Source organism: Platichthys flesus, chromosome 16, assembly GCF_949316205.1.
Source record: "Platichthys flesus chromosome 16, fPlaFle2.1, whole genome shotgun sequence".
Lineage (NCBI taxonomy): Eukaryota > Metazoa > Chordata > Actinopteri > Pleuronectiformes > Pleuronectidae > Platichthys > Platichthys flesus.
In genome coordinates this window covers 12,161,299-12,174,319 of record NC_084960.1, presented here as the reverse complement: position 1 = coordinate 12,174,319, position 13,021 = coordinate 12,161,299, and the positions used below count along the sequence as shown (strand labels likewise).

General features: G+C 39.7%; 1 protein-coding gene across 2 annotated transcripts; it reads left to right on the top strand.

Moving 5' to 3' along the window:
• The first annotated feature begins 2,554 nt into the window (after positions 1 to 2,554).
• On the top strand, positions 2,555 to 7,902 carry zfand2a (zinc finger, AN1-type domain 2A). Of its 2 annotated transcripts, none has more exons than XM_062407942.1 (10): positions 2,555 to 2,731; positions 3,413 to 3,515; positions 3,609 to 3,703; positions 4,895 to 5,026; positions 5,118 to 5,278; positions 5,378 to 5,515; positions 5,632 to 5,707; positions 5,795 to 5,871; positions 7,024 to 7,163; positions 7,591 to 7,902. In XM_062407942.1, the coding sequence occupies exons 2-9, from the start codon at positions 3,461 to 3,463 to the stop codon at positions 7,133 to 7,135; spliced, it is 846 nt and encodes a 281-aa protein (XP_062263926.1). In that variant the 5' UTR covers positions 2,555 to 2,731; positions 3,413 to 3,460; the 3' UTR covers positions 7,136 to 7,163; positions 7,591 to 7,902. The 2 variants fall into 2 exon arrangements, with proteins under 2 accessions (XP_062263926.1, XP_062263925.1); XM_062407941.1 differs by having other exon boundaries at positions 2,556 to 2,731; positions 7,024 to 7,108.
• The last annotated feature ends 5,119 nt before the right edge of the window (positions 7,903 to 13,021 follow it).

Here is a 13,021-nt window from a genome sequence, read left to right as displayed (position 1 = left end):
CTGGCCACAGCGTCGGCAGCTTATGAGGCAGGAGTTGTGGAAGAGGAGAGAAATTCATGCTCTCTAAGTGCCTCTCTCAGTTCTTGATGATGCACTCTTACATTAGGATTAAAGCCACGAAGTAGGAATATGCTGTTGTCGTTTCATTTAAATCAGTTGCTTTATTGATCCCTTAATGTCTCATTTGTTCATTAATGTTTGTTCAGACTTTTGGTGGATTACTGCTGAGCCCTCAAGTGCAAAAATCTTTAAAACGTAAGTGGTTATTTTGTCTTCCTTGAGCTGTCACAATATTTTCACCATGTGCTGACAGTATACATGCAAATACAAGTATTGCAGTGCATCTACTGCACATGCTTTTTGTGCTCCGTCTGTATTCCTGATCCCTCCGCAGCTCACTGAGCAAAAGAAGAATCCATGCTGCCCTCAACTGGTAAAAGCTGAAAAGACACCACTCAGCCCGCTGAAATTAAACCAAGGGGAAGAGTTCAATTTGAAGCCATCAAGTTTCCAAGAGATTTAGCCAAGTGCCATTTAAAACAATATTGAAGTAAATTTCCGCCCATTACACTCCAAACTCAAATTAAAGAACATAATCTGAGATTTGTTCTCGGTAAATCGTCAAAAAGAAGATTGGATGATTAGACTTGAATCTGAATAATTCAGGTCCGATTGTGATGTTGAAATTATATGGCTCCGTCACCCCTTTTTAAAAAATAATTGCGCTCCGCACATTTTCACTAAAGCTGAATATTATTTCCAAAGAGTCTGGCGGGGATAGATATTTAAAAAGGCAGAAAGCAAATGACAATTCTTTATGGGTGGCTTGTCAAATCGTTAATGACCAGTTCATCAGATCTGCTGTCAGCCCCCTAGAGAACCTCATATTTCTATTCTTACAAGATGGAATCTATTATGACTCCTATTAGGTGTAAATCAACTCCCAACTTTTACTGGTATTTAGTATAAACTAAAGGTAAGAAAATATGATAAAACAAGATCTCATTGAAGAAGATACATTTTACTGATGAAAAAGAACAGTCTGAAGAGGTAGAAAAACAATCATTTGTATATAGGTGCTGCTTAAACCCCACAGGTATTGCACCACTGGTTTACATTGCAGAATATATAAAAGTGAATACATTTTCTAAACCACATTAAAATCAAACTAATATATAAATATATGGCAATAAATAAGCACCATTTATTAACCAAAAAAAATTCCAACTCATGATCCTCTTTCTATTGACTTTCGATACAATTTAAGGATATGATAAAAGAGGCTATGTTGAGGATCAGAAGCTGCAGCACAATGCAGAGATGTTTCAGAGGGAAATTCAGCTGGTCGAGTGCAGGACGAAGCTTGTGACACTAATCCTGACATCTTGAGAGGTCTTGTGTATCTTAAGTCAGGTCATCTGCATTTATAAAGAAAAGGCTTGAGAGATGTGAAGTGTCTTTTTGAGATGGCCAGATGGGAGTGATTGGTTTGATTGAAAACCTAAACCTCACATCCAATTTCTGAGATACTTAAGGAGTGGTGTTCTCACGGACGTGTGTGAAGGATATTTGACTTGATAACACACATGACACATATACAGTGTCTTGTGTTCTGGGCTTTAGTTTAGTAAGAAAGTAGCAGGACCATAGTCCTCTTTAAAAGACTGAAGATGATACATACACACAATAAAAAAAATCGTAATTTGAGGCGATAAACTTTAATTCTGTTCTGAAATATACCACATACCTGTAAAAGTCTCAGTGTCACCTCACCTTAAATAAGTCTGTTGACACAAGTGGTCCGGTCTTGTGTTGAGCAGCTCGATACTAAAATCTGTTAAATTGTATGCAGTAGAGATCAAGAGACTTCAGACGTTGCTTTAATTTCATGTCATTTAAACTAAACTGTAACCGTCTCTGTGCATGTATGAGCCAACAGAGCCTACTTGAAATACAGCTTGCCAGATATGCAGCCGAATTTCTTACCAATAAAATGTATATTCAAAGTCAACTTTATTGCCAATTCTGCCATTTGTACACGACAAAGCCGGAATTCAAATGCCCTTCTCTCTGATCAAAGGTGTAAGATGTATAAGTACTCAACATATAACCCCCCCACACACACACACAATACAGTAAAACACCCAAGTAAGACATCATATAGGTGCACAACATATTAACTACTTAAGTGTTATTAAAGTACACAAAATATGAACTACTCAAGTGACATATAAGGCCCAATACATGTGAGTAAGATAATATATAAATACACAACTTGTGAAGTACTCAAGTGCCGTATAAGTACAAAATATAGTAGGCAGTCAAAAAGCCTCAGGGTAGATATGAACTGCAGTGTGTGTTCATATATGAGTGATATTATCCTTACACTTAAGTATTTCATGTTACTTTTTGCTGACTCATGCCCATTTGTGACTTTTGCTGCTGCAATATTGCAAAAGTTCACATCTTAAACCACTCCTGCAGTGACATCATAAGTCCTGGCGTCGTGTTACGTCGTGGATGTGGGAGGGGCGTGCGTGACACATCAAAAAATACCTCAGCTCGGTTAAAAACACACACACACAGAGACAGAGAGGCACAGACTCACAGACAGAGGCGCTCAGAGATCTGCGGTTTAAACCACTGCCAGAGAACAGGAGGTAAAGTCCCAGCTCGATCGGATAAGTCGAGAAAACCACTTTGTCCTCGGCTACGACACGAAGCGGATCCGGTGAGTAAAACAAGTAGAGGGAGCCTACTGTCAGATCGATCTGGCTAGCTGAGTTAGCTAGTCGGCTAACAGAACACTTTGTTTAATGCTGTGTATCGGTATGTGGACCGTTGTTTACTTCCAGATTAAGTCAAAAAAAAAAAAACAACAACAAGATGCTTCCTTCCGTATCTGCTTGAGCGATGTTGTATAGACCGAGTAGCTTTTACTCTAGCGTTGGCCTTTTGCTTAGCGACACACAAGCTAACACCCAGCTAGCATCTGTGCTGCTAATAAACAACTGTTAGCGGATGCAGGTTTAGAATTGTCATCATGACTTTTCTCGACATACACTCTATAGTAAGCGTTGTTAAGCCAAGTCCCCACCCGGGGAACGTAAATAACGTAAGCTGTAGTTACGCAATCAACCTAATCGTTTAAGTTAGTTTACGCGTGTAGCGCTGAGCGGGGGCTCACAACATCTGCCTGCTAGCTGGACTCTCCCCTAGGCTAACTTGACAGTCAGCCGTGTTGACACAATACAAGCTGTGGCTAACTCAGCGATGACAAAGCTAAATCCGTAGCTAACGGGAGCTAGCATGCAGTGACACAACCCTGTCCCACTGTTGTCACTGTCAGCATTGTACCTGTCAGCGGTTTGACTGAACCTCTGAACCTTTGCCTTCTTTCTTCCTCCTGCAGGTTGTGGAGATTTGACCTCATCCAGCCGGAGGCAGGCGTGTTACTGCGATGGAGTTTCCAGATTTAGGCGAACACTGCTCCGAGAAGACCTGCAAACGTTTAGGTGAGCTGAGCAGGAAGGAGACGACCCCGTCCTGCTTGTCTGTGTGAGTTTTTTTTTTATCCTGAAAGCTGAAATCTCATCCTGATGTTCCAGATTTTCTTCCCATGCGATGTGACGCCTGTCAAGAGATTTTCTGCAAGGATCACATAACCTACGCCACTCACAAATGCACTTCGTCCTATAAAAAGGTAAAAACTAAAACACAAGTTTTCAGTACAACTCATACAAATTGTTTAACAGGTTAATTTACTCTACACACGTAAAGTTTCCACCTTTTACTGCATGAATGTTCAATAACAGTATATTAGAAGATATAGATTTCAAAGTCATCACATTTTACAGAAATTTCCTTCCAGTCCCATAGGAAAATTATGAGGACAAGACAGTCTGTGTGAGAATTCAGCATTAAAATATGTCATTGAGTGGGCATATGAACAATATGTAACATGCCCGCAGCAGATCCAAAATTGAAAGAGAACAAATATCTCAGATTAGAAAAAGAGGTGTCCTAAATGTAGAAGACACTCATGTAGAAAGATGTTGAGATTCAAGAGCTTTCAGGGAAATGCCACGGCAACAAAAACACATGATTTGTTGGTTTATATTTACAAAGAAATAATATAAACTCTATACTTGGTTCAGTAGTGAAAGGATTACTGGAACATAGAGCCTCTAGCTGGTGTTCACATTTAAACACAAGGATCTAGGAGCCATTTAACCATTTATTGGGTGACGTCGATGGAGGATTGGAGGATTTTTTTTGTACAATAAACCAACTCGAATCAAGATCTTTCCATGCAAACCATAAATAAGAATAACAAGAAAGTTTACATATAAATACATGATTCCTTGAGAAGGAATCATTCAAGCCTTCCTCTGGTCCTATTTATTGAAGATATAATAAAAATCTGAATAACAAAATAAACCACTTCTCCTATAGATTTAAATGGATAATTTACAGATTGTTTGTATATAATTCAATTCAAACAAACAGACAAATTCACTGTTGTGGCAGCATCGTCTCAGAAAAAGAGGTTTGAAAAGAACGAACCCAGCCCTTATATAACCTCCCCTTCTCTAATCTCCGCCCCTGTGTATTGACAACTCAATCTCTCCGCCCACTCTACCCACTCCCACTCTTACAGAATACACATTCAGGCTTGAGATTCTTGAACAAATTATGTCCTACCTCCTGGATGCTCTGCCCAGACGCCAACACTCAGTTCTGACATTTTTGTCACACCTGGAAAAATCTCCTGCTGCGTTCTTCATATGTGAAAGGCTTACTCTGGAAAATATCCACACCAGAAATTAACAGAATTTTATAATATTCCACGTTGTTCTTCAAATCTATAATTGTTTAATATCTGATTTTATAGGACATCCAGGTCCCAGTATGTCCTTTGTGCAACATCCCCATTCCCATCAAGAGAGGGGAGATGCCGGACATTAAAGTCGGTGAACACATCGACCGCGACTGCAAATCAGATCCTGCACAGAGAAAGAGAAAAGTATGACTTTAATTGATTAAATAAGTCGACAAGTTTTACCAATTCAAAATTACAAGATCAAAAAAATAACATTCGCCTTTTTTTTCTTCAGATTTTCACAAATAAATGTTCTAAAGGAGGCTGTAAGCAGAAGGAAATGATTCGCGTTACCTGCGACAAGTGCCGTTTAAATTACTGTCTTAAACACCGGCATGAACTAGACCATGATTGTAAGACTGGCGGGCAAACGGCCCAACCTTTGTCCAAACCTGGGTGGGTGTAATAACACTACACATTCACATAATGCTGTTATTTCATCTAAAATATCACAGTAAGAGTGGCTGACTTTTTTACATTTGTTTTACATTTTAGAAATGCTGCTGTAAAGAGAGCCCAAAGTGCTTCCTCCACTTCAACCTCTGCCTCCTGCTCCGGTTCATCTGCTGCTTCAGGAAACATTCGACCTGTTCCTAACGGTGTGATGGCAAACACCAGAGGCCACAACAGTGGGTAAGCGCTTCCGTTCCGTCCACTCTAATGTGTATGTGTGAATTAATTTATACTGAGTTCATGTAACAGAATAATCATTCTTTCCCCCTGCTCCCGTTTCCACCCCCTTTTCTCAGCACTACCCAGCGGATCCCCACTTCTGTTTCCGCACAGAGCGTAATACCGCCTTCAGCTTCATTTCAGGCCGGCATGGTATGCACATGACATCACCCGATTCCAAATGTCCCCATCAGAGTGAAATGTGAACATGACTGAGCGGCTCTGTTGCTGTCCTTGCAGACGGAGGAGCAGGCTTTACAAAGGGCTCTGGAGATGTCTCTGGCTGAGTCGAGGCCGCCAGTGCAGCCGGCCCTCAGGTGAGTACGCTCCATCCGAACCTTTTGAATTACGGAGTCACTCGTGTCCGTGAGGCGGAGTCTTCTCTTCATTTAGCTCCAGCATCAAACGGCTGTTTCATAACAGAGAGGAATGATCGAGCCGAAGAGTGTGTGACCGGTAGGAACAAAAACATGTGACGTGTAACTAACTTGAATGAACCTGGTTAAATAAACAACAGTGCTCTGATGCAAGCTTGGCTGTTGACATTCATGTTGTTAACATGTATGAGATGCAAAACTATCACATTAAGATTTAAAGGGGTCAGGGAAGCAAACAAGGAGCTTTACAAACAAACATTGAATCCAGAAGTCTGTAAAAAACAGCAATGTTGATCAAGTTTATTTTGCTCTTTTCATTTGCATTAGTGAATATTATTTGTTTGTTCAGCATCCAGAATCAAATGCTCTGGCACCACTCGTTTCAAACTAATTTCTAGTTTCTTTTGCCTGAAGCCCTTTTCCTTCCACCTATTAATGGTTTCATTCACAGTAAATATCTAAAAACAGATATCTGAGTGCATTGTGTGAATATCTTTTTAAAAAGGCTTCAGCTGGCAGATGGCCCACAGCAGCAGGCACTTCAGAACGGGTTGATCTGATTGTCAGATTTAACAAAGGGTTGAAATCGATCCACTATTTGACTCTGGCACGTAGCACCTTCATTAACCATTATTCCTTAAATTTACTGCTCTGAGAAGACCTGCAAACGTTTAGGTGAGCTCAGCAGGAAAGAGATGATCCCATCCTGCTTGTACATCGTTTCTAGCTCAACTGCATTCAGCAAGTTTCTAGTTCCATTTTTCTAGCAAATCATAAGTATATTTTTGAGTTGTCATCTCTTGTTTTGTCATTAATCATGAATGGTTTTTTTTTAGTGAGTAATATGAAGTGGGGATTTTGGAAAACAGACTTTCTTATATAGATTCCTCATCATCAAAAGCACGTTACTTGTATTAACTCAGTGAGTTTTCAGTCCTAAGTAATGAGAGGGCAGTTGGTTAAAGATTTCCCCCCTTTGTACGTGCACAGACTGTGTCATCTGTTTGAAGTGTTTTGTGTAGTAACATAGGTTTAGTTTAATTTCCCCAAGTGTCTTGGGTCTTGATGTGTTTTTGTGTTGCTGTGTCTCAGCCCTCAGGAGCAGGAGGATCTGGCTCTCGCTCAGGCTCTCGCTGCCAGTGAAGAAGAATTCCGACGCCAGCAGCAGAGACAACAGGTACCCGGAAGGCTTAGCCGAAAGTAGCATGCTAACATGCTAACATACATCACATGTAGGTACACCACAGTCATGGCAACCTCAGATTTGGAGGATCCAAACTGTCAAAATAAATACATAAACATAATAAATAGATTAATATGACCTTACGTACTGGCATTAATTAAGTAATCAAAGCAATATTTATGAAAAATAATATAAAGGGAAATAAGTAAAGTAGCTAATCAAAACAAATGTCAATTTAAGTCACATTAAATAAATGGCTACATTTTTTTGATATTTTTGTGCGTGTACTGTCAGTCATTTATTAATTTGTGTATTTCTTCTAATTTTGACAGTTTGGGTCCTCCACACTATACTTTTTTGAACTCTCTTGATGGCTGAAGACAAAAGACTAATTTGCTTTTCATATATGTTTCATTGTATAAGAAAATATTTTCTATGTGAAAGTGAGTCTAACTGTGTTTCCTCTTTGTTTTCAGGGAAGAGAGACCAAACAGTCCAACTGCAGCCTTTCTTAGACATAGGCCACCATTTAAACTTGGAGCTCTGCTATTTTATCTACTGCACACTGCACATCTGGGATTTCAATATCCACGATCAATGATTGTCACATGAAGAAATACTCTTGGAAGTTGCTCAGACGTTACCGCCTTCAATAATGTAAGCACATATTTTCCCAGCAGGAACCGTCATTTTTACCAATAATTTGCTCTGTATCTATTTTATATGCTGATTGTGATTAATCCATTATATTACCATATATGAATATTGAATAAATTATTTCAAAGATGCCTACATTTTGAATTTCTGCATTGATTCGGATGTGATGACACTGTAAACACTGGGCCACTGAGAGATGAAGCTTGTTATTTAGGTGACTCAGGCATCGGTTCAATAGAGATGTGAGGGGGAGGAATCAAATAGTTGTTTTAGACTTTAATCAGCAAAGTTGTTTAGATTAACTTCTGCCCTGTCGTCAAACTACAGTACATGTGGGGGACACCCGTGCAGCTGCATGTGGGAATATTCAACAATTTCTGGGTTAGTTTTGGATTCCACAAACTTGTCTGAAGGGTACAGCCTTAAACTGAAATACTGTATATTTCATATAAGAAGATAAAAACTGCTCAAGGGAGAAATATGAGTTCATGTTTATATATTTATGCTTTAAACTGGGTTGCATTGTACAAATAATGTTGAGCAGATGAAAGTACCAGAACAAAAAACAAATGTACTTCCATAAATCTACAGTTATATGTACAAACATATGCATACTCACTCCTGCTCAATTAATTGATTGGTTATTTGGATCAACAATTTAAAGTGTAAACAATGTATCAAATAAAAAGGAAAGAAAATAGTTTTGATTTAAGTTTTGCAATACCAGTATATAGTTTTATATCATGGTGAACTGAAGATCTTTGACTTTATATTGTTGATGAGACAAAAGAAGCAGTTTGAAGATTGATAGTTTGATCAGATGATCTAAATATGTTACTTTCAATTGCAGCAGCTCAGGATTTACAGCAGAGGGCAGCATTGTTTCATGGGGGATATTCAATCTGCCACAGCACGATGCATGTTTACTATACAGATGTTTTTCAGAATACTATTCTGCCCCTTTTCCTTGATTATTTGACTCAGAGATTTTTCAAAATCTGCTCATTATGCAGACGACAGCAAAAGCAAGAATACTTGATGAAGTATACACATATTTTCCCAGCAGGAACCGTAATTTTTACCAATAATTTGCTCTGTATCTATTTTATATGCTGATTGTGATTAATCCATTATATTACCATATATGAATATTGAATAAATTATTTCAAAGATGCCTTCATTTTGAATTTCTACATTGATTCGTATGTGATGACACTGTTAACACTGAGCCACTGAGAGATGAAGCTTGTAATTGAGGTGACTCAGGCATCGGTTCAATAGAGATGTGAGGGGGAGGAATCAAATAGTTGTTTTAGATTTGAATCAGCAAAGTTGTTTGGATTAACTTCTGCATTGTCATCAATCTACAGTACATGTGGGGGACAGCTGTGCAGCTGCATGTGGGGATATTCAACAATTTTTTTTTTTCATGGTTAGTTTAGTCAAGTATATCAGCAAGAATACTTGATGAAGTATTCTTGCTTTTGCAAATCTTCTGCTTAATGAGCAAATTTTGTGAAAGTCCACTGCTGCCTGCAGTGGAAATGCCATGGTGGAGAGGAGTCTGTTGTGACTGGAGCTGACCAAACTAATTTACATGGTCATATTAAATAAGAAGAGCTGACGGGGGGTGCAGCTGCCGGACAAGACCTCCGCAACCTGCTGTAAATAGCATGTGCCACAGAAACGCCTAATTGCCTTCATCAGATGTGACCTTTGTCATTTCACACTTCATCAGAATATATCATTGCTGGCGTTGGGTCTTCAGTCTTTGTCATACATGCTCTTAATACATCAATTACCTTTACACAGCTGCTTAAAAGTGTTAATAAATAAATAAATTCAACTTTACTGTCAGTATGGTTTTATGGTCCTCGTCGGGATGAGGCTTGTTGAGTCTCATCACATTAACAGCAACAGCATCCACTCGAGTCAGTATCGGTGAAGGGCGGGGACATACGGATTGGATTGGTTTCGATTTGTTGTTTGTGTGGAGGAGAAAGATGTTTCTGAATAAACGGCATTGATTCTCTGCGTGGGGGAGTACACTGCTCAGCCCTGAGATGATGATTCATTGAATGTCTTCACAGGATCTTCATGACATGACCGTGTACTGGCAGCGTTTCAATAGCAGCACTGAAATTCTTCAGTACATCTGTGAAAAAATAAATGCGTAGATGTTCTCCTTATTAAAGACACTGAGCATCGTATTGATACAGTTATGTCAAGTGCAGGCGTACACATATCAAATAATTCTGAATTTCTGTTAAAACCGCAACATTGTTGATGTCAGTGTTAAAGGTGAAGATTCTCAGCTGAAGATTTCTGAGTTTGGATCCTGAGGAGGAAAACACGGTTGTCTGAGTGTGACGAGTGTCACTTCACAGCACAGCAGGGAAACAGGAGAGGGGGCCCCAGTGTGCCCTTGTTAATGGAAACGCTGTGTGATGCAGACCAGCAGAGACACAGCCGTACAGAGATGCTGTCGTTTTCCTCATCCACTAACCCTAACCCTAACCCTAACCCTAGCTCTTTTTTTTTTATTTAAAATGAAAAAGAGGTTAATTCATATGACGTCCAGAAAAAGTGTGAAACAGACTCATTAAAGGGATTGTTCACCTAAAAATGAAAATTCCCTCGTCATACTCACCCCTGTGCTGCTGCTGTGGTGTCATCCATGTTTCTGGAAGCCCCGACATTCTGATTCGACTTTAAAAGGCATAATTTACACCCATGTTTTGAGCATGGATGTCCTCTGTGAGCCACGTGTGAACGCAGCTCTGGAGGAGGATGACAGAGGAGTCGCGTGTGGAGACGAGACAATGAGTGCATTTTAATTTATGGTTGAACTATCCCTTTAAGTGGCAATTTGACTGTTTCCCTTTACAATGAGCGAGTAACTGGTGAGCTCATATTTGCGTGTACCTTTGGTGGCTGGTTCGGCCCAGACGGCCCATTAAACCCAAACAGCTGAGTCGGCCACTGTTTGTTACTCATTATCTTCCCTTTACACTGGCTGCGGCGCAGGAGAGTGACCTAGTTTAGTCATTTGCAAACAGGAACAACAAACTTTACTGCGCTATCAGCGACAAGCAGCGGGGAGAAATCCCTGCTCCAAAATGGAGGCGGTGGAGGAACCACCAGGAAGTCCTAAATCCCACGCCCTCCATGTTAGTGGATAGTTTCTATCATTGTAGAACTAGTTCTCATCAAATATTTTTTTGGTAAATTTGGTTTTAATTTGTCATTTTACAGCTGAGACTGACTGGTGATTGGCTCCATCCCCTGTCCAGGATAAATAGGCTTAATTTCTGCATAGTGGAGAGAAGAATACTTCGGGCTTTATATGGTCGAAACAGGATTCAAGCATTTCAGGACTAGGGCGCTTAAGATCAATGGATTGAATAATACAGAAGCATTCAAAGTAATGTATTAAAACAAAGACAATAACAAAGACTGGTGAACTAGTATTAATAAAAGGCTTCTAATTTTTTAAAACATATTTTTGAAGAATAATTTAAAAATATGTCACTGACTCTGCAACCTACCCAGAGTGGTGATTAGTTTTAGGGATATTTAAGTATATTTAAAGTGATATTAAAAATTGTCTGTGTTGATTTCTCCCTTCCCCCCCCACCAGTCGGGTCATATAACGGTTCTGGTATCTAACTAGTCTGAGGATATGGATTTCTGAGCGCTGCCTACCCCTCCACTTCACTTCTCTTCTCATTCACACTTCAACAAGCCTAGAGAGAGAATCAGTCCGTTCAGGTCATTTAGGTTCAGGCGGGAGCACAGTCAAGTTTGATTGACAGGGATGATCATTTTCTTTAGCAAGTCGTGCATGTACACCGCAGAGAAACAGGAAGTTAATTGCTGTTAAAAGCTGTTATCTACAGTGCGATGATATATTTAATGTCCCCCCCCCCCCACACACACACACACACACTCTTCTGCCTCAAAGTGGTTTCATCACATCGGATTTTCTGCAGCAACAGAGTGGTTCCCAGGGGTGAAGTGCGCCTTTTATTCCCAGTGGGTGCAGCTGAGTATTAAGACCCCCCTACAGCAGATGTTTCATCTCAGGTGTAATAGAGTAAAAAAAACTGAAGTGTCCAACGCTTCTGTGAAACGACAGACAACACAGAGATCTCGGTGACAAAAGCACAGTGTGTGGGCCCGATGAGAAACGTCACTGCCCCCAGGAGCCGGTTGTTGTGTCATCGTCTGAAAAGCAGCTTCTCGCCGACTGTGCACCATCCCTCTGGTTGTCAGTCAGATAGATTGTGAGCGGGCGTCTTCCGCAAACCATCACAAACGCGATCAAGCAAAAGGAAAATGATTGGTTGTTGTATAAATCTGCGGAAACTCAAGTGTTCAGTTGCGATCATATGAGGAACCAAACAGATGCTTCTTCATGATGAAGTCAAATTCAATACAACTCAAGAGGCCCTCAGTTAATTGGATTCCTCCGCCAAGGCCAAACACCCTGACTGTGAAGATCTTATAATAGAAATGTTTATATTAAAAGAAGAAGTGATCTAAATAATTGACTTTGAATGCCAATGTCACATATATTTTAACTCTCAACTACATGTATCTGCTAGAGAGAAATTAACTTAGCGCAATTTTATAAAGCAGTCATTGTTGTACATGCTTCAGGTAGCAACAGCTGGGAAAAGAATCATTTCAAATCTGAAACTATGGATCTGCACCCAAAATGTACACAGTCATAATGAGTGGATGGATTTTTCTATTTAATCAAGATCTGTGCATAATTCATTGAAACATTTTGAACATTTTGAAAAATGACCCATGCTACAATATCAAAAAGGTCCTGGATGGTAGATGAACTGTATTTATACAACACTTTTTCTAGTGTCATCGACTATTTCACACACAAACTGTCAGGGTCAATTTGAGATTCAGTATCTTACCCAAGAGCACTTTAGAATGCAGACTAGAGCAATCGGGTATTGAACCACCGTCTTTTTGGTCAGTGGACGATCCACTCTACCTCTTGAACCACTTAATCGGCATCGTTGCCAAAATTCAATGGATTCCTTTCTGGCTCAGGGCGCACACCTTCCACCAGGTTTGGTGAAAATGGGATAAACCAACAAACAAACTCTAATTTCAATATTTTCTACAAAGATGTTTTCTCCAACCTAGACAGGCTTAAATATTTTATGTACACCATCAAATTTTCTATTAAACTTTATCACCAATACAGGTTTACTGCACTCTGAG